An 18,139-nucleotide genomic window follows, 5' to 3' on the forward strand; every position below is an offset into this window, starting at 1 on the left:
ACTACCTGTGTGAAATGAGGTTAGGGGATCTTTCTTACAGAGCATATTATGTTGGTAAATTTGATATCATCCATATAATTTTGATACCAGTGAATTTGATATCATGTGATAAAATCTAGTCTGAAATAAATATCTTATATCATTTGTCATGCTGCCTTTGTGCATATTGTAGTGAAGTGCAGCAGACATTGCAGTCACTTTTCAGATGTTTCCATGAAGCAATATTCTGCTTTTAAAGTTTTTTCAAGGTCAGTTAGAATGTCACTATGATGGCATTTACTTGTTGCTAACTTTTATCAGCCTTTCAATGATAACTTTCAATTGAAGGAAAAGATATCCGTGTGAGCAATTTCCTGGAATGCTGTAACTCTTGTGTGCTACGTTTACAGCCTTTCAATGATAACTTTCAATTGAAGGAAAAGATATCCGTGTGAGCAATTTCCTGGAATGCTGTAACTCTTGTGTGCTACGTTTACAGATTTGACCAATCGGGCCATGTGTTGAGGTTGCTTTAGCAACCTCAGCACACTACTGTGTGTTGCAGATTTCTTTGTAACTTTGCCCAGTTTGGGTCTCACAGGAGAGTTTACATACACCAAAAGCAGACTTGTAGAAACAAAAATTATGAGTATAATAGAGTTAAGGAAACTTATCCTTTCAAATCCCAGTTATGAAAATAGAATGTTACAGGAAAGATAAAGCATATTTTTCAGATGTTTAAATATTACTGCCATACAGATTAAAACGGTAATTAATACAGCTGGCATCTGGTGACATATGAACAGTAGGAAAAAATGCTAATTGTGCTATGTTTGAATTACACCTTGTGACCTTACTGCAACATTGAAACACTTCTCCATCAGTTGCTGAAACACTTCTCCATCAGTTGCTGAATGTTGCAGGGGTATTGGTGATTCCCTGTGGCATCAGGTTGATCCCATGAAACCCCAAGAGATGCCAGAGCATGCCTACCTTGGTAAGTTCAACTTGGTAGTAGACAGATTTCCAATCCAGGCAGGAGAGCCATTAAGCACTATTCTTTGAATGTAATGTGTCCTCAATGCGAGGGATGCATACTAGTCATAGATCATTTGGTTGTTTAACTTTCCGTAGTCGATACACAGATGCAAATTGCCTCTCTTCTTTTGAACCCATGCTACAGGAGAGGTAAACTTGCTCTCCAATTCCAGGATGATGCCATATTCCAGAAAATCCCTTGGACAGTTCCATGCATCCTCTTAGTCGGAGGGTGGGATCTGGAGACAGGTTCTCGAAAGGGGATCTCATCATGTAGGTTGATGCTATGCTTGACTGCACTTGTGCACCTAATCTCTAAATTTCTTGGAGAACACATTGTGGTACTCTTCCAACCTCTCCTTGATGCCCTGAGAGTTTCTCCCTGTCGAGAGATGATCCTTTGAAGCAAGCAGTCATGTCAAATTTACCAAGGTTGGTTCATTCCATGACTTAATTTCTTCACAATTTAAGGAGCAGTGGCAAAATCAGCAGTGTCTACCCTGGGTTGCAAACTCGTTAATAGGAGCTCAATTACATCACCAATATCCACTGAAGTGTCAGGATTAGTATTGATGCTTGGTCTATCAACACCATACATTCAGTTGTCTCCTTTTAAGACTGTGGTATCTTCTCATCTTTTTTGCTACATCACCACTCGTTCTGTACTTAAAGATCGTCGTAATACAATCGGGGTGTGATGGATCGTCATGATTTGGTTTACTAATAAAGAAAGATATTGAACAAAGAGAATCGTACAAAACTTCTGAATATATTGCTCTGATTGTCAATCTTATTCATGACGAGATGCAGCTAGACTGAAGACTTGGGATATTTTGAAATTATGTATATGAACAGTAAACAAGTCTACATCTCTCTTGGATCTTTATTCATACTAAATCTGACCTTGTTAGAACCCAATGCCATGGGCTAGTTAATTTCTAATTTTGATTACCCTTTGATTTTGTCTGTCGTGCGTCATGCGTCATCCGTCGTGCATAAACTTTTTACATTTTCATCTTCTTCTTGAAAACCCCAGGACCGATTTCCATCAAACTTGGCAGGTAGCATCCCTAGGGGGTTAGGATCTCAATTTGTTGAAATGGGCACCATGCCCCACCAAGGGGGCCCCCAGGGGGCCTCAAACCCCCCAAAATGAAGAAATCTTTAAAAATCTTCTCTAGAATCAGAAGTTATAGAACTAAGATAATACTATGAGTGAGTACATTAATGACTGTAGTTTCAAGTTTGTTCATAGCAGATCCAGGGGTGCCCCTCTTGGGGGCGGGGGAAGGTCCAAATGGGGGCCTGAATTGTACATTTTCATCTTCTTCCTGAAAACCTCATGATGGATTTTCGTCAAACTTGGCAGGTAGCATCGCTAGGGGGTCAGGATCTCAATTTATCAAAATGGGCACCATGCCCCACCCAGGGGGCCCCAGATGGCCCCAATCTCCCCAAATTAAGGAATGTAAAAAAATTTTGGCCCTTTTTTTTTATTGTACATTTTCATCTTCTACTTGAGAATGCCTGGTCAAATTTTAGTAGAGCTGTGAATAATTTAGATAAGTGACTGCGTGAAAGGTGAACTTGCGATACTCAGGTGAGCGCTAGACCCGCGGGTCTCTTGTTTCTTTTCTCTCTCTGCTCTTCTTGCATTGTCTTTGATGCTCTGTAGCCTCATTGTGTAGACACCAATCTGCCGGTAGACACCAATCCCACTCCTGACACCACTGTCTGATCCCTTGAATGTGTGGAAAAGGGCCATGGCCTTACTCATTGTCTTACCCAGGTTTGTGGCGATACTGGTCAGGGAGATTATTTTAGTTGTCTTTCCTGCTTTGAAGGAGATCCAGATTTCTGCAGCCAGATTCAGAGTCTTGATGTGATGGAAATTACTCAGAAGGATTACGACAACAGAAGTGCCACCAGTATACATCAGTCCAAGTGACGAAGATTGGAGGGCATGGAGCAGATGTTCTACAACACGCGTGTCGGCTTCTTCAAGGTTGCACTGATCCATCAGTGAACCGTATCCAGATGGAGCACTTACCTGAAGTGACCTAGACACTCTTTTCATCAGGGAAATGCTTTTTTGTGATCTTATAAGACAGGGTTCATACAGGTCATGGAAAACCTGGAAAGTCATGGAAATTGGCCTAGTCTTTTTCCAGGCCTTGAAAGTCATGAAAAATTGATATTTCCATCAAAAGGTCATGGAAAGTCATGGAATTGCGAAAATTATAGAAGTTTATCTGTTGTTTGTGTGAGATGTGTATGTACAGTATTCCCTAACAATTGCTTTGCTTTGATTTGAGATCAAATTTTCAGTCTAATGTGTTAAAGAAAAAAAAAATGTGTGAAAGTCATGGAAAGGTCATGGAATTCTGGCTAAAAAGGTCATGGAAAGTTATGGAATTTAATTCATGAGAAAGAGTATGAACCCTGTAAGACAAAAATGAGAATAGTTCCTTCTTCTTGTAATCGTCTGCCAGAAACTTATTCCAATTTCCTAGAATTTTTGCAGAACCAGATACTCAGGTGCCCTTTCCATGTTTTTCTCTTGTGCCTCCCTTGAATTTCAGTGCATGATACTGGTCCCAGACAATGTCTACTCTTGTCGATCACTTCCAAGTCGTGATAAATTATTGGGCAGAATACCTTGTCGAAATATGAATTGAAGTTCTTGCCTTGGACAGTTGTACCAGGAAGTGAGTGTACCAGTGCTCCACTATCAATAACAATGAAACCGTAGTGATCTGGTGCGGCTAGTTCCTTGTTGACATGAATGGCACTACTTGTTGTGTCTTCCATGATACATATGCCAACATGTCTGACTTTGTACAAGAGTTGAGGGACCCTTGGGATGACAATGAAAGTGGGTATGGGGAAGATTCATGGTGATAAATTTCTTCCAAATACCCTCTGGGGCTGTCTAGTACAAGAAAATCTTGCCCATAAAGCTCTGCTTAATATTGAAGTGCTGCATTTTCAGCTTAATCCCTGACTTCTTTTGTGTTTTCTTCTCATGGAACACCAGTAAGTTGTCTCCATTAAGCAATGCTGTCAGAGGTGTGTCCTTTGAGGCAAGCACATGCTTACTGAACTTGTTTTACTGATCTTGTCCAATAGACGCAACTTTATGGACAGATTGTGCAGAAGCCAGAGACTCACACACTTTGTTTTCTTAAGTTGTCTAATGTAACCAGGACTCCACTGTGCTCCTCAAAAGGATTTCCATTGCTCAGCAACAACTCCGTCAGATCTCTGGCATGGCATAAATTATAGATTCTAAGATGCATGACCTTGCTCATAATGGGGAAGCTCTTCACCATTATCAAAATTGTTCCCACCAGTGAACTCCTCATTGACGCGGCTAATTTCTGAGCCAGTCATGATCCAGTGTTCCAGCATATGGGGTTCTCTGTGAGACCAATAATGCCACCAACTCTCTTCACCTTTTGTTGGTTCTCAAAGAAAGATATCATTCAGAGGGATGAAGGTTCAGGTGTGAGTTTCTTCAATTTGTCTCCCTCTACAAATTAGATTTGTTAAGATCGCAGGTCTTCATCTAGTATGCCTTGTCCACTTTGGACTATTTAACATAACAATGTCGGAATTTCGGAGCTGGGGTATTTGTTTCATGTTCATCGTGTCACTGCCGGCAACTAGGGACAGCCTGGTGGCAGTGTCACTGCCTAGAAAGCAGTAGATGACAGGTTTGAGTCCAACTAGTTCCTTTTTTCCGTCACATTTGTTAATTTGTTGATCAGCAGTTGCGATCTTAACAAATTTAATTTGTAGAGGGAGACAAATTGAAGAAACTCGCACATTAATATGATCTGTTTGTACTTGTGTACAGGTAGCCAGAATTTAAATATTGGACTTTCATGGGAAGCTACCGTATGACCCAATCCTCAAGAGTCCTCTTGGTTCCACTGTCTTCATAGGCTTGCTTTTTAGAAGGTTTTCAAGCATTAGAAAAGTAACTTGATATGCATTGTTCTCTTTGCATCGGATGCTTTTGGAAAAGATGTGTCTTCTGCTTCTGTCTTACAATGTACCTAACCCAGTTGTTTCCAGGGTTTCAGGCCATCCAGACCCACGTAGAAGATCTCCCATTGTGCTCCATAAAGCTATCCTAATGTGGAGCCCACCTAGCATAACCACAAAGTACCTTGTCTTCTCCAAAGATGCCAGGAAAGGTCCACTGCATTTTTTTTTTTTTTTTTGCAAGGTCATAGAGTGGTTTTTGAAACACCCCCAGGATTGCATCCTTGAGTGCACTGAATGCGTGTTCATGGTCAGATTCCCTCATGAATGGTGTATCCATCTTCAACACTTCCCCGAGTGGTGCCGACTTCTCAGAGATGTGCCAACAACTTCTCAGAGCTGTTTGGAATGTATCCGGCAAGGAACGTGACAATTCCATGGCTCTTCTGGACATCGTCCTTGTCTGTAGATGTGGCTATTGACTTGATAGCTTCAACCTTGCTTGGATCTGGTCGGATTCCACTCTATGTGTAGAGTGATATGAAGAAGTCAGTGCTGTCTTCTTTTTTATGGCACATTTTGCACTGTTGGAGACAAGGCCTTTCTGTTAGGCCTCCTCTTCCAGGTGGCATACATTCCTGTCATGTTCCTTTTCAGTGTGAGCAACGACTGCAACGTCTATGATATGCCATCAACAGTTCAGTCCATGTGCTGCTGAAATATGCTCTGGCTGACACACAGTCCCAAAGGTAACCAACCGCTGAAAGCAGTGCCTTCCAGACTTTGTGCGGAATGTCGTCGCTCCTGACCCTTGTCTTCCAGGTGAACAGACTAATCCAGATTTCGAAGTATCGTGTCTCTGCAAAAGTTGGGTTTACCTCTTCCAGCATTGGTACCTTGTGTGGACAGTGCTTTAGGGAGTTGTTTAGTCATTGTGGTCAAGACACAAACTAATGGAACCGTCCTCTGACCATTTGTTGTCTTGGAGCTGCACCAGTCTATATGGTGCTTAACTTTGTGATCAACGCCATTCTGCTTCACAGTTTGCAGTTCCACCTTGCTTTCGTCTCTTATGTGCACACTTCATTTCCTTGATGGATTGATGGATGGTTGGTTAGCTAACCACTGCTGCCATGATATATGAGGTGTGAGGCTTGTGTCTATGTTAGATGACACCATTACAAGGCAGTCTAGTCAGGAGATGCATAGAAACAGTAGCATATATGTTTCAACCATTTTTTTAGGGGTCATATGACATAGCAATAATACTGAGACAAATGTGATATTGTAAAACTTGCCAGCAGGGATTGTTTGCAATAGTTTTTGGTTCTGTCAATGCCCCTTGTAAACTATGAGCTTTATCATATGCTGTGCATCACACACCTTTTTATTACAAAAACACTTTCCAACTGTCACCGTTGGATTTCTATTTATCTGGGCATGAATTATTCTTGGGAGCAGGGGTGCAACGATGTTCAGATATTACTGCTGGCCCACATTGGAGCCAAGGGTAAACATTGTAATCTCCAGAAAAAGACCTGCATGTGTAATGCTTGGAAGAGATCATCCTTAAGGAGTAGGGTATACAAATTGATAGAACTGAACATATTTCCCTCAGTTTGTTCCAGAAATGAGGCCACAAAGTATTGCCCCGGAGATTCAAAGCAGTGTTGATAGATTACATCTCCGGCTCAAGTGGGACTTTCTCATTACTTATAACTAGTAGTATGAGTGTGTCAATTGACCATTTATACACCGTCATAGAGAAGAATACTTGATTTTTTTTTTTTTTTTTTTGATTTGAGGCCACTGAAAAAAGCTAGCTTTGATTCATTGATGTACCATCAAAGCCCCATCACACAGATGTTTAACCCTAATCCCACCGGGTTTCTTGAGGGACTTGAAACCTTTAAGGAAGGTTACATCCGTCCTGATTAGTGTCAAACCCATTCACTTGTTTGTTGATATACAGACATTGAATTCATTTGTATGCCTAACATTAGAAATATATTGCGATAAATATTCAAAAGCCAAAATTCAGCAGCTGTTGGAGTAGGACTGTAATTTAAGCACCTATTTAAATAGACTGTCTCCTAACATATGTAGCAAATTTTGTGCTTACATTCCCAACAAATGTTGCACTGACAACCAGGAAGCTTACCAAGATATCTTACTTGATACAGCAGCAAACTGATATATGTATGTGCTGCCTTTATTATAAGTACATGTATTGAAATGAAATCCATTGGATATGTATATTGTGGAATATATTACATGCTTGGTCCTCGGACCTCATAAAAAATGCCCATAGGTTTGAATACATTTCTGAACAAGTGTATTGCCTTGTGAAAAGGGAACAGTTTCCATCGAATATCTGGCTGCAAATATATCTTGCACCAAAAATGTCTGAATTAAGTCTGGCGATAAGTTGGTGTTGACGTTTGTAATAAACCATTTTTAATGTGCCATGTTTACACAGTGACAATGTGTTAAACTTCTGTATCAGTAAAAGCTGAACAGTGAGTGTTGCTAACATTCTTCTCTTTTTTTTTTTGGGGGGGGGGTGAAACTTAAATATCCATGATTTGAACGGCACACTGCAGAAATCATTTTGTGTTAAATTAATGCAGTCATTTTCAATAGAGATGTGAATGCTGCAGTGACATTGGACAACATGGCATCGTGACCTTGCAATGTTGAAATAGTTTTTGTATTGTATTTATTGCCATGTGACAATGATTTTGTTTGAAAAAAATAATCTATGAGCTTATATTATACACTGTACATGAAGCAACTAAATTATGATATGTTTTGTTGTTTTCTTTTTTATTTGTCATGTTTGTGTGTTTGTTTTTCGAGTGCCCTTTCTCCATGTAATGCTTAAAGTGCCTTATGACTTTAATATCCCAGTCACTAGAATCAAACTTTTATCTACCATGCTCTCTCTCCACTCCCTTTGGAGAGGGAATATTCCAGGCACCCTGTCATCTTATGGCACTCCAGATACTATAACTATAAATATCCCCAGGTAGATAATCTACACACATCTTATTTGAACAGTGTTCTAATAATGTGATCTGGAGATGAAAATGATCAGTGTCAGAATGTAAAGATTTATATTCTAATGGACAGATACCCATGGCACAGCTTGTAACAACAATAAGCTTATTTTGTTCAGAGATCTGAGAGCTGATTGCAAGGTGTGATATGGTATCTGGTACTATCGTGACCCTTTCAGACACATGAGCTCAAAATGTTGTCAATATTGCACTCAAACAGCTTGCAAATGGTAATTGACATGAGTTTACATACAATGTATAAATACGTAGCAAGGCTCATTGAGAAATTCAACTTACACGTGTATTTGTGTGTGTGTGCGTGTTTGTCTTTATTATGTATGTGTGTTTGTGTGTGTCTGGGGTGTGTGTGTGTGTTTATTTGCTTTAAAAAAAAAAGCATGTTACATGTTTCTAACAGTATCGATATTGAATTTGATTCATAGAATAGAGAAAGAATAGAGAAAGCCTGCATTCACCTCAACAAGCTTTGCCATATGATCATGATGAATTATTGAGGGACTGTATTATGGCATTAGAGTAGAACACCAGGTACCCGTTTCACTATGCAAAAGTTTGCAATTATTGCAAGTGTTAATTATTGCAGGGAAGCTTTTCAGAAACAACAAATCAGTAAGATAAGTTGTCGCCACAGCTATAATTATTGCAACTTACAATAGCTACAAAACTCATCAAGCAAAAGGCTGTAGACTTGCCACGTAAGACCACCATTGTAAAAAGGAACACGTCAACACTTCAGTCTCATTTTGGGAAATAAAATTATACTTTTTATTTCTCAATCACAGTAGCACCATATCAGTGCAACACTATTCATTGTAAACATACAGATGTAAAAATAGAGCTGTTTATGTTACAAACTGAATCACTTATTTTTTTTTAATCTGTTTTCTTCTGCGAGTCAAAGAGTTCAAGTTTTTGCACATTGCATCTTATTACATTTCATGTCGGGAGCATTGAGAAACTAAAGAGGCAGTTGTCATTGGAAAACTCAAAGTTTTGCTTCCCATAACTTCCAATTTCAAAGATTGCATTACAGTTAACAGTAAATTATAAAATGACAAAATTTGACATGAATTGCACTTGACCGGAATAGATACATCCACCATCTTAACGTAAAGTAAGTTTTACCAAGAGCTGCAAACTAATTTATTGCCATTATTTCTTCTTATCATCTCATGTTACATCAAAAGATCTTGGAAGGTTCAAGAGTACTTGTATCGATCAGGTTATATCTGGATACATCAGACATAGATGTGATATGATACCAGAGACTTCTTGCTCCGTTGTTTTGCGATTCCATTTCCAAATTTTACAACCCCTTCAGAGGTATTAATAAACGTAAGAAGCCGCACTTACTCATGTTAGGTGTACTTCACAATTTCATCAATTCATTATAGTGCATAAAGATTGTCCGACTAAAACAATCTAAACATAGTTACAGTACAATACAATATGTCTTGACATAAATGCATTGTACGAAATGTTCAAATACTCGAGCACACCATTACATTAAGCATAATACATTGTATAACTGAAGAAAACACGCACGATAGTCATGACCCCGAGATAACAGGTAAACCCCGTGTTCCGAGGGAATGGAACTTGTCTGGTGTTTGAAAGCAAACACTGGTGACAATTCTAAGAGCACCGAACTTGCATTATATTTCTGTTCTGGGATCGGGCAATCGAGTGTAACATAGGGTTGTTACACCACTACGGTACTCAACATTCCCCTGTCCCTCGATTAGAAAATAAAAAAGGGGTGGCAAAATCATGCTAATCTAACGCAGTTTCTCGTTGGATATACGAGATACTGTGATTTCACACAAACAGAAAACGGGAGACCCAAACCACCAATCCATGTACTGAAATGTTGACAAGATTTTGCATTAAAGACAAGTAAGTGCCACCTGACATTCTTTATGTGACAAGAATAGAGAGAAAATACCGTTTCTGGGAGTATACCATTGTTTTCCATGAGTTTCATTCTCGTTTAAGACAATGGAAGATACTGATAAGGTCAGAAATGTCGAAGAATCCATCAATTTGTCAAAGTTTACCTCGTATCAGTGGAAAGAAATCAGCATCATCTTATCACTTAGCGTTAGCAAAGTTTTTTTTTCTGCATGTCAATCTGTGTTGTATGTCCATGTGTATGTCTGATGGTATATATATGGGTGTCTGTGTCTGTGTGGGCGATAGTGTGTGTATTTTTGTGTCGGGTTCTTACCATTAATTTCGTTCAAGCAAGTATAACCAATCTGAAGGATAAATGATACTGAGGTAGTCTGGTTCACACATCAATCACATAAATCCATATTGCCATATACACGTAGGAAAACAAAAATATTGAAGTTAGCTGCTAGTTATCGCAGTGACCATGCCTCTGTATACGCTTTTTCTGTCCTTTTCTTTATGTCCGCAAATTTGTGGCAATTGGAAAGTCAGAGTCTGTGGATACCATGGACATTAAGATGGACATTAAGAAATGTGTTGCAATGTGACAAGTGAAAGGAATGATGGGAACATTCCTGATATACTTTGAAAGACTTTGGCTTCAGTGAATATCATAGAGTGTATGTATGTGAGTGGATATTGGAACTAGTGAATATACAGTCTGTAGGTGATCTAAACAGAAGCCGGGAAGAGGTTGTGTTCTAGATGCTTGACACTTCATGCATTGTTTTCCACCACATAGCGAGTTAGTTACTCCTTCCGCCAATCCAACCAACCCGGAAATAGATTTGCATCTACCAATATTTCGACAGCTATAGATGAGAACATTTTCACATCTGGTTTGGCAACATTAACAACGCCACAGTTTGTATTGTACCAGATATTTTTAAGGAGGCAGCGTTAGGAACTAGTGGTCGTTTAGACCTTCAGAAACTCTACGGTGATATAGTGGAAGTACAGACACCAATCCTTATTGTCTAATATCTCGACTGGCACGCTCCCGACCCCTGCATCTGCAGTGCGCATATATGGTGAAGAAATAATATGCTAAATTTTGGACATGCGGGATCATGCAGCTTCTTCAGAGTATATTCGTGGCGCCAGAGAGTATGGTACACAATTACAGTTAGTATAGTATGTAAAGTTGGAAAATACTGCATGGTATGGGTCAAAACGCAGTTTGTACACAAGAGGTAGAATAATGCAACAGTGTCAAACCATCTGCAATAATCAGTGTAATCCAGGCCAGGGTTTGGTTACATCCATCAATCGTGTTCAGAATTCAGCATACAATCTGTATTACCGTCTGACGATAATACTACATTGTGAAGTGTTGTAGTAGTTTCCAGGTCTGTTCCATACCCGGCTAGCCATTACGTAGCTGCGGTAAATGCCATTCAGATAATCAATCGATTAACTCTCTAATCCAGGGGCCATTCCAGGGTTCGTGTAGTTCGTAAAGAGCTTGCGTCCATTGGGGACTAACTTCACTCATAGACCAAAGCCCTGACGTGTACTGAGCCCAGGTTTGTTGCCATTACTACTCTGTCCTCACTACTACTCTGTCCTAACGATTTGCCCCAGCAACGAGAATTCAGCAGCTTCGTGGAAACACCGTCGACCTAGATGAACCAGTTTTTATATCTGCCGTAACTTTTTCCGCTGGAATAAAATTAGTTCCCATTAAATGTGTCTTAGTCAATTTCGTACTTTGACTGCTCGTCACTGATTCATACGGAGTTGAATCACACCTTTCTAACTGCAGATAGTTATATAAATTGCTGGTCCGTCAGTGACAATCCACATTTGTACGAGAAAACCGTGTTTAGGATATACATCGTTAGATATATAATCCAGTCATGCCAGTGGAAGGGCTGTTTGTTGTTCCTGTAGTACAAAAAAGGCCACTATAATCATCATATGAACGCGTTTCTGAAAAGATTGTGAGTTACTGTTGGTTAAATCTCAACTAACTTCAATATTCACGATATTTTAATAAGGATATCGCACTCACGATTTCACGGGAGCATCTCTTTCACGAACGAAGAGCGAAACTTTCTTCAGTTTTGCATTTAAGACTTGTTCACGTTTGAAACGTAGTAGTCTGATGTTCTGATACGTCGGCTGGACTCGCATTTCAACGAAACTGAGCACACAGCTTTATTCACGCTACACTTTACAATTCTAAGAAGGGTCTTTCTTGATTGTAACACCAAATGACATTCCATTGAATACTGTGTATTTCCGAGAAAAGGGAAATGTTTCGAAATACTGACACAGTAAATCTGGAAATACAAGACCAGACGTTTCAAATCTATATACGCATGTAGGCCTACAACAAATGCTTGACATGTAAATTCCTGATTTCCGTTTCCTAGATCGCACCTATTATAACGCCTTCAGTTTTGTTCAGGTTTACGTAAAATACGAGCAACAACATCGCAATTGCGTGACTTCAAAACTCTTGAACTTTGCACAAGGCTTCACGTAACAATTTTTTTTGCAAAAGCCAAGTACTCATGTAGGAAAAGAAATATCATCTTCAGAAGATTTCCAGTGATTTCGTCATACTGTACTAACTAGTGTTTCTACAACGAAATATTCATCTTTTTTGTCACCTGCTAATACTGGTGGTTCAATCATGTAATTAATATAAATATTGTAGTCTTCAAACTCTTCTTTTTTCTTCTCATCCTCCTCTTTTAAGTGGTTTTTCGGGATTAATTTGCCCAGGTAGGAGAGCAACACAGGGAGAAAGACCAGGCCGTGGAGGGCGCCAAAAGCCATGGCTAAAAACAGCGTTTTGAAGAATGTTCTGAAGAGGTAAGTAGGGGCAGTGGAGAGTGGACTGAGAGCAATCATGGACGAGAGGGCGCCCTGTGCTATAGGCATACCTACGGCAAAGAGTGCGGAGATGGCGCGTTTGTTCGGATTCTCTTCCGGCGCCGAGACAAAGGCGTAGGTGATGTGCGCAGAGAAGTCTACGCTGAATCCGATACAGAGGATGATGTTGACAACGGAGACCGTGTCGAGGTTCACGCCCCATAGCGACATGTAACCGATGACGGCGGAGTCGATGCTGATGGCACAGAGCGTGACGAAAACAGCGCAGACGGGATGTGGGATCATGACCAGGGACACAATCATCATACACGCCATGGCAATGCCCAGTGTCTGCAAGAGACTGGACAAGGTGCCTATATACTGGTCATAGACCACGAACATCGGGTGGAAGGTAATCATGGAGTAAGGCGACTGCCCGGCAAGCTCCCGAATCTTCAGCATCATGTCGCGTTTCTGCATCGCACTGTACATATCCCGGCTGGTCACGAGGAACCGCGAGGCTTTGATGCCAACGGCAGTGACGTTATCAGGCCCGTATTCGAAATTGATGTCGAGCTCGTACTCTTTAAATCTGTAGTCAGTAAGAAAGCGATGTTGTAAGATGTTAAGAAACGTGTCTTTGTCAACTTCACTTGTGCCGAAGATCGCCTTTAGGTACATTGCATACATTCGCAGCCAGGACACAGATAGATCGGCTCCGTGAAACAGGTCAGTTGCTTCGATATCGGCAAGGGTTTGATTCAGGGAATTCTGAGCTGACAGATTCCAGTAGTCCACCTCTTGAGTGGTAGCTACGCTCACTACTGGACCGTATTCACTGAAGAAATCTTCAAGCTCCTTGTAGAACCGCCACGCCGGCGAGCCGTCACGCGCGAGATTCCGCAACTGCAGTCCCTCCGTGATGTTCATGCAACCGTAGATGGCGCCACCGATGTAGGCAGCAAAGAGCGCCACCGAAAATATCTTGACCCACTTCCTGGTGATAAACGGTCCGTAGTAGTCCCGAAAGAGCACCATGATCGGGTGAATGATGTGTGATGCCGGCTTCTTACATTTCATATCATGCTGTGGCACACCTCCGGCGCAGAATATCCTGTACAACTTATTCGGTGCTTCCTCCTTGGACAAGACCTTCTTACAGGTGTAGCAGTGGAGGTTCTTCGCCTCTCGGTCCCCGATAAATGCCATGCAGGAGCCGAAAAAGGTGATCTGATAGAAGTAAGCAAACATCATCGCCACGCCGGCGTAGATACAGAAGGCCCTGATGGCGGGGAGGGAGATGGTCGCTCCGATGATGAAAGCGAGGACGGTGGTGAGGTTGGTAATGGTGATCGAGACCGCGGCTTCTGAATACGTGTGACCCATCCTCTCATGAACGGGCATATAGATACTCAGCTGACGCCACCCAGCAATCATGATGAACATGTTGTCAACACCAACACCTATAAAATAGAATAGAAATAGATCAAAATGATGACTCACTATTTTCAGTGCTTTGTCTGTATTTTGTTTTAAATGTCCCACTTATCATTATCCTAAATAGCGACATCTTTAGAGATCATGTTCTCATTACCACATCTTTATCGTTATGATTACAGTCAGTCTGAACAGCGGAATGTTTATTCCCATTTTCAGCATCATCTTCTATTGTAGCTTGAGGTATATAGTGAATGAATTCAGCTATGTTAAAAGTTGGAACTTAATCTCAGAAAGATTTTACTGCCAAAGCAAGATAATGTGTTCCATACGCGCTTCCAGGCAACGAATGTCCTGTCGTTTTCATAAACCTCATATTCACACATTTTATTGCGAGATATCCGTGCTGAACTGAAAATTTCCCGAAGATGATGGAAATTATTTGGATCACTTTCATTAAAATTATATTTCAGCAGATATTTGGAAATATTTTGAGTAAATACTGCCTGCTCGTAATTTTTGCACAATTATGATGTTATTGTAATCTATTTGAAAGCAAGAACCAAAAACACATAAAAATCTGTAAAGAAAAGACAAATTTCGGACCACTGTTGCTCTCCAAACTTCTTATCAGGAAATGTCTCGGAACAAGGGGCAATTATGATGTCCAAGTGTCACGAGATTAAAACTCACCAATGATAAGGAAGGGCATGAGGGAGACGATCTCGTTGAAGGACAGGCCGCAGTAGCTGAGGAAGCCGATCGACGAAACGATGGCGAGCGAGGCGGACAGGACGCCGATCAGACCCAGCCAGGGCTTGCTCTGCACCCAGTCCCGCATGATACACGAGCCGACGGCGAAGACGACCAGCATGCAGAAGGTGGCCACAAAAAGCGGGATCACCCGTTTGCTGGCCTCGCCGACCTCGTCAGCCAGCCCGAAGCTCGTCTCGTATGAAACCACGATGTGCTCGGCCGTCTCGATGAACTTCTCCACCTAGTCCATAATGCAACGTGTGAAAGAATTGATAGATATGCAAGTTAGCGACAATATATCACAAAATTATCCAAAGTTGGAGTTTACTCAGTAATGGTTGTCAGAACAATTTATGGTTGTGTCAATTTAACTATGGGAAAATGTGAGGATCATTAGAATGCTATACCTAAACTTGAATTGACGATGGAATATATCCGAGCTTGACTGTTGTTCTACCTCTCTCACCCCCCCCCCCCTTCTTTCTTTCATTAAAAAAATAGCAAAAACAAAACTCGATAACTCAGAATAAGTTCGATTCGTCAGAATTACCTCTTGGATGAAGTGTTCCTCCCACTCGTAAGAGAGCTCTTCTGCATGTTGCGTTTCTCTTGTGATGCTGTAGATGAGGAGAATCGCCTTGGCACTTTCAATCACGTTCGAATCGGGAAGAAGCTTGACTCCTCCAATGGCGTTCCCAATAAAGACACGCCCCTCATGGGGCGTGGGCAGCTGCATAAAAGGAAACGTCAGCTTCATGTGCTCAATGTACTCCACATTGTCACGTAGCAATGTCATGATGATGTTGTCATGGCAAGCGTGTAGCCATGTCTGACACACGTGGGTGTAGCTGTAGTCGGTGAAGTTGTGAGTGAAAGTGAAGGTTCGGATGAGCTCATCGAGGCGGACGATCTCCTGAAAAGCTTCCTTGGTGAGCACGTTCCCGTGGTCGATCTGCCGAATAATGAGGCTGCCTCGGGTCTGCGGAGATCAATTTGATATAATGGATAGGGAATGAATGGAATTTTAAACTTATTTCAGCTTTCAGAAATATCATAAGGCAGAAATCAATATGCTCTCATGATAGATGATTGCACGTACCTCCGAAGGAACAATTTGGTACATCAACAATTAGAATATCAAACGAGCAGTTAAAACAATGCACAGTATAGAGACAGTTTTCAGAAAGTGTGGATAATTAAAACGGAATTTACCTTATCTAGCGAAAACCAAAAGATGGCATTTACTTGGATGTTTACAAGGAAATCAACTTATTCTATCTTCAAGGGCCGACACCAACATTCATAGTATATCCTGACGAATTAAGAAGCATGAGGCTTCAAAATTCTCGCAAAAAGACATGCTTACTCTGACGCTAACGGTTCCACAGTCTGGTGATTAAATGGCAACTTTAAGGTGTTTTTAGTTGAGTTTTGAGTGACTAACATTTTCGAGACTTAGATTTCCGCTCTGCAGGACGCGTGTAGTGTTCTTTCATTGCAGACACAGAATACTGAGGCATAGAGTTTTGTTTTGTTTGTTTTTAAGGCTTTGAAGGAGAATTATTGTGTCGCGGTTGGTATTTAATACCAAAAGACAATTGATGCAACAGATAGTGGCAATCACCATTTAATAATAATATCATCTCAATGATTATGGATTATTCAACAGTGACGTAAACAAATATTTATATTCTTGAAGTTTTATTGATAGATTAAAAAATGTTTAATTTACGTATTTATGTACTTATTTTATTTAAGGATGGGTTGCGGCTTAAAATTGAAATACCAGTCTAGTTTTCTAAGCAGTTTCGTTTATCAAGACAATTTATTATCCGAGATCCCTATCTAATTAATATTTTATCCTTCACCATCATAAGCCAACATCAACCTGATGCTATTAAAGTGAGTCAAATACCACTTTTCATCTGTCCTGTCCATTAATATATATGTGTTAAGAACAATACGTTTGTATAAATTCAAATGTGAAATTATTGGTTTGTACAAATTTGATGTGAAGATTTACACGCGAAATGATAACGGATAAGGAATGAAACGCATAGAAGTTATTATCGCGAATTACAATGATGGAGTAATACTAGTATAGGGCCTAACGACAGGTCGCATCGTGTCGTAAATTCAGAGGGGAATCATGCAAGGTTCGTCGATAACGGAAGCGTTGTGTAAAGAGTAAAGATGATCACCAGTTATAATACTGTTAATTTACTGATGAATTATGAAAAAAAGGTAATCTGCATAAGTAGGCCTACACATTATTTCATATCTTTGTTAATAGTCTGTTCACTGTCTCGCAATAAAATACAACAGTTCTGCGTCGAGACAACCCGTACCTGTCGGTCAATGAGCTCTCGGTTCGGCAGGAACTCTGTTTCGTTGTCGCCTGAGGCAAAGTACTGCATGAAGACGTTACCATCCGCGCGGCCAGTGCTGCCCTGAGGGGTGAACAGATAGACGACGTCGTCTTCGATATGGAGGCAGGTGATTCCGTGAACGCAGATGATAGCGACAGCGAGTGGCATGAGAAGGAAGAAGACTCGATGACGCGACACGAGCTTGCCTAGATTGTAGAAAGCCGTGGTCATCCAGCGGTCGATGCAGCGGTAACTCTGCTTCTCGGGTGCCTCCTGGGTGTACATGATGCCAGAGTCCGGTTTCTCTCTCCACCAGTGAACACTTCGAGCACGTTTGGTTTGCTTCGTCTGTATCTTATCATAAGCGGAAAAGGTGTCGATTCACTGTGAAACCATCAGCCTGACCGTAGGGAACCGAAGAGAACATACGAGTGACTGGGGTCCTTCGGGCAAACGAGGCGGTAGAGTCTGAGGAAGGATTCAGAAAATAAGTTCTTTATTGATACTAAAAGTAGACCGTTTTTCCTCCTTTTTGAAAATAATATAAATGAAATATTTATCCCCCTCCCCCACAAAAAAAAAAGTACATCAGATTCAAAAAGCTGAAAAAAAAAAATGTGCAATGTAGGACCTACCTGCAAAGTGACATGACGTGATGATAGATGTAACACGTACAAACTGACCTAATTATAGGTTCAATTCTCAGAGTGTGAT

General features: G+C 40.8%; 1 protein-coding gene across 1 annotated transcript; it reads right to left on the bottom strand.

Moving 5' to 3' along the window:
- Window positions 1-11,976: 11,976 nt before the first annotated feature.
- Window positions 11,977-17,887, bottom strand: LOC140234208 (patched domain-containing protein 3-like). The gene is made up of 4 exons (XM_072314272.1): window positions 17,405-17,887; window positions 15,607-16,035; window positions 14,994-15,297; window positions 11,977-14,326 (listed from the first exon to the last, which is right to left on the bottom strand). Exons 1-4 carry the CDS (start codon window positions 17,708-17,710, stop codon window positions 12,606-12,608), a joined length of 2,760 nt encoding a protein of 919 aa, XP_072170373.1. The 5' UTR covers window positions 17,711-17,887; the 3' UTR covers window positions 11,977-12,605.
- Window positions 17,888-18,139: the final 252 nt, after the last annotated feature.

Source organism: Diadema setosum, chromosome 10 (assembly GCF_964275005.1).
Source record: "Diadema setosum chromosome 10, eeDiaSeto1, whole genome shotgun sequence".
Lineage (NCBI taxonomy): Eukaryota > Metazoa > Echinodermata > Echinoidea > Diadematoida > Diadematidae > Diadema > Diadema setosum.

Coding starts and splice junctions, on each gene's coding strand:
- LOC140234208 (XM_072314272.1), bottom strand. CDS start 17,710: ATGTACACCCAGGAGGCACCCGAGAAGCAGAGTTACCGCTGCATCGAC. Junction 15,298..15,606: donor AGGAACACTTCATCCAAGAG/GTAATTCTGACG, acceptor ATTATGGACTAG/GTGGAGAAGTTCATCGAGAC. Junction 14,327..14,993: donor CATGCCCTTCCTTATCATTG/GTGAGTTTTAAT, acceptor TCTATTTTATAG/GTGTTGGTGTTGACAACATG.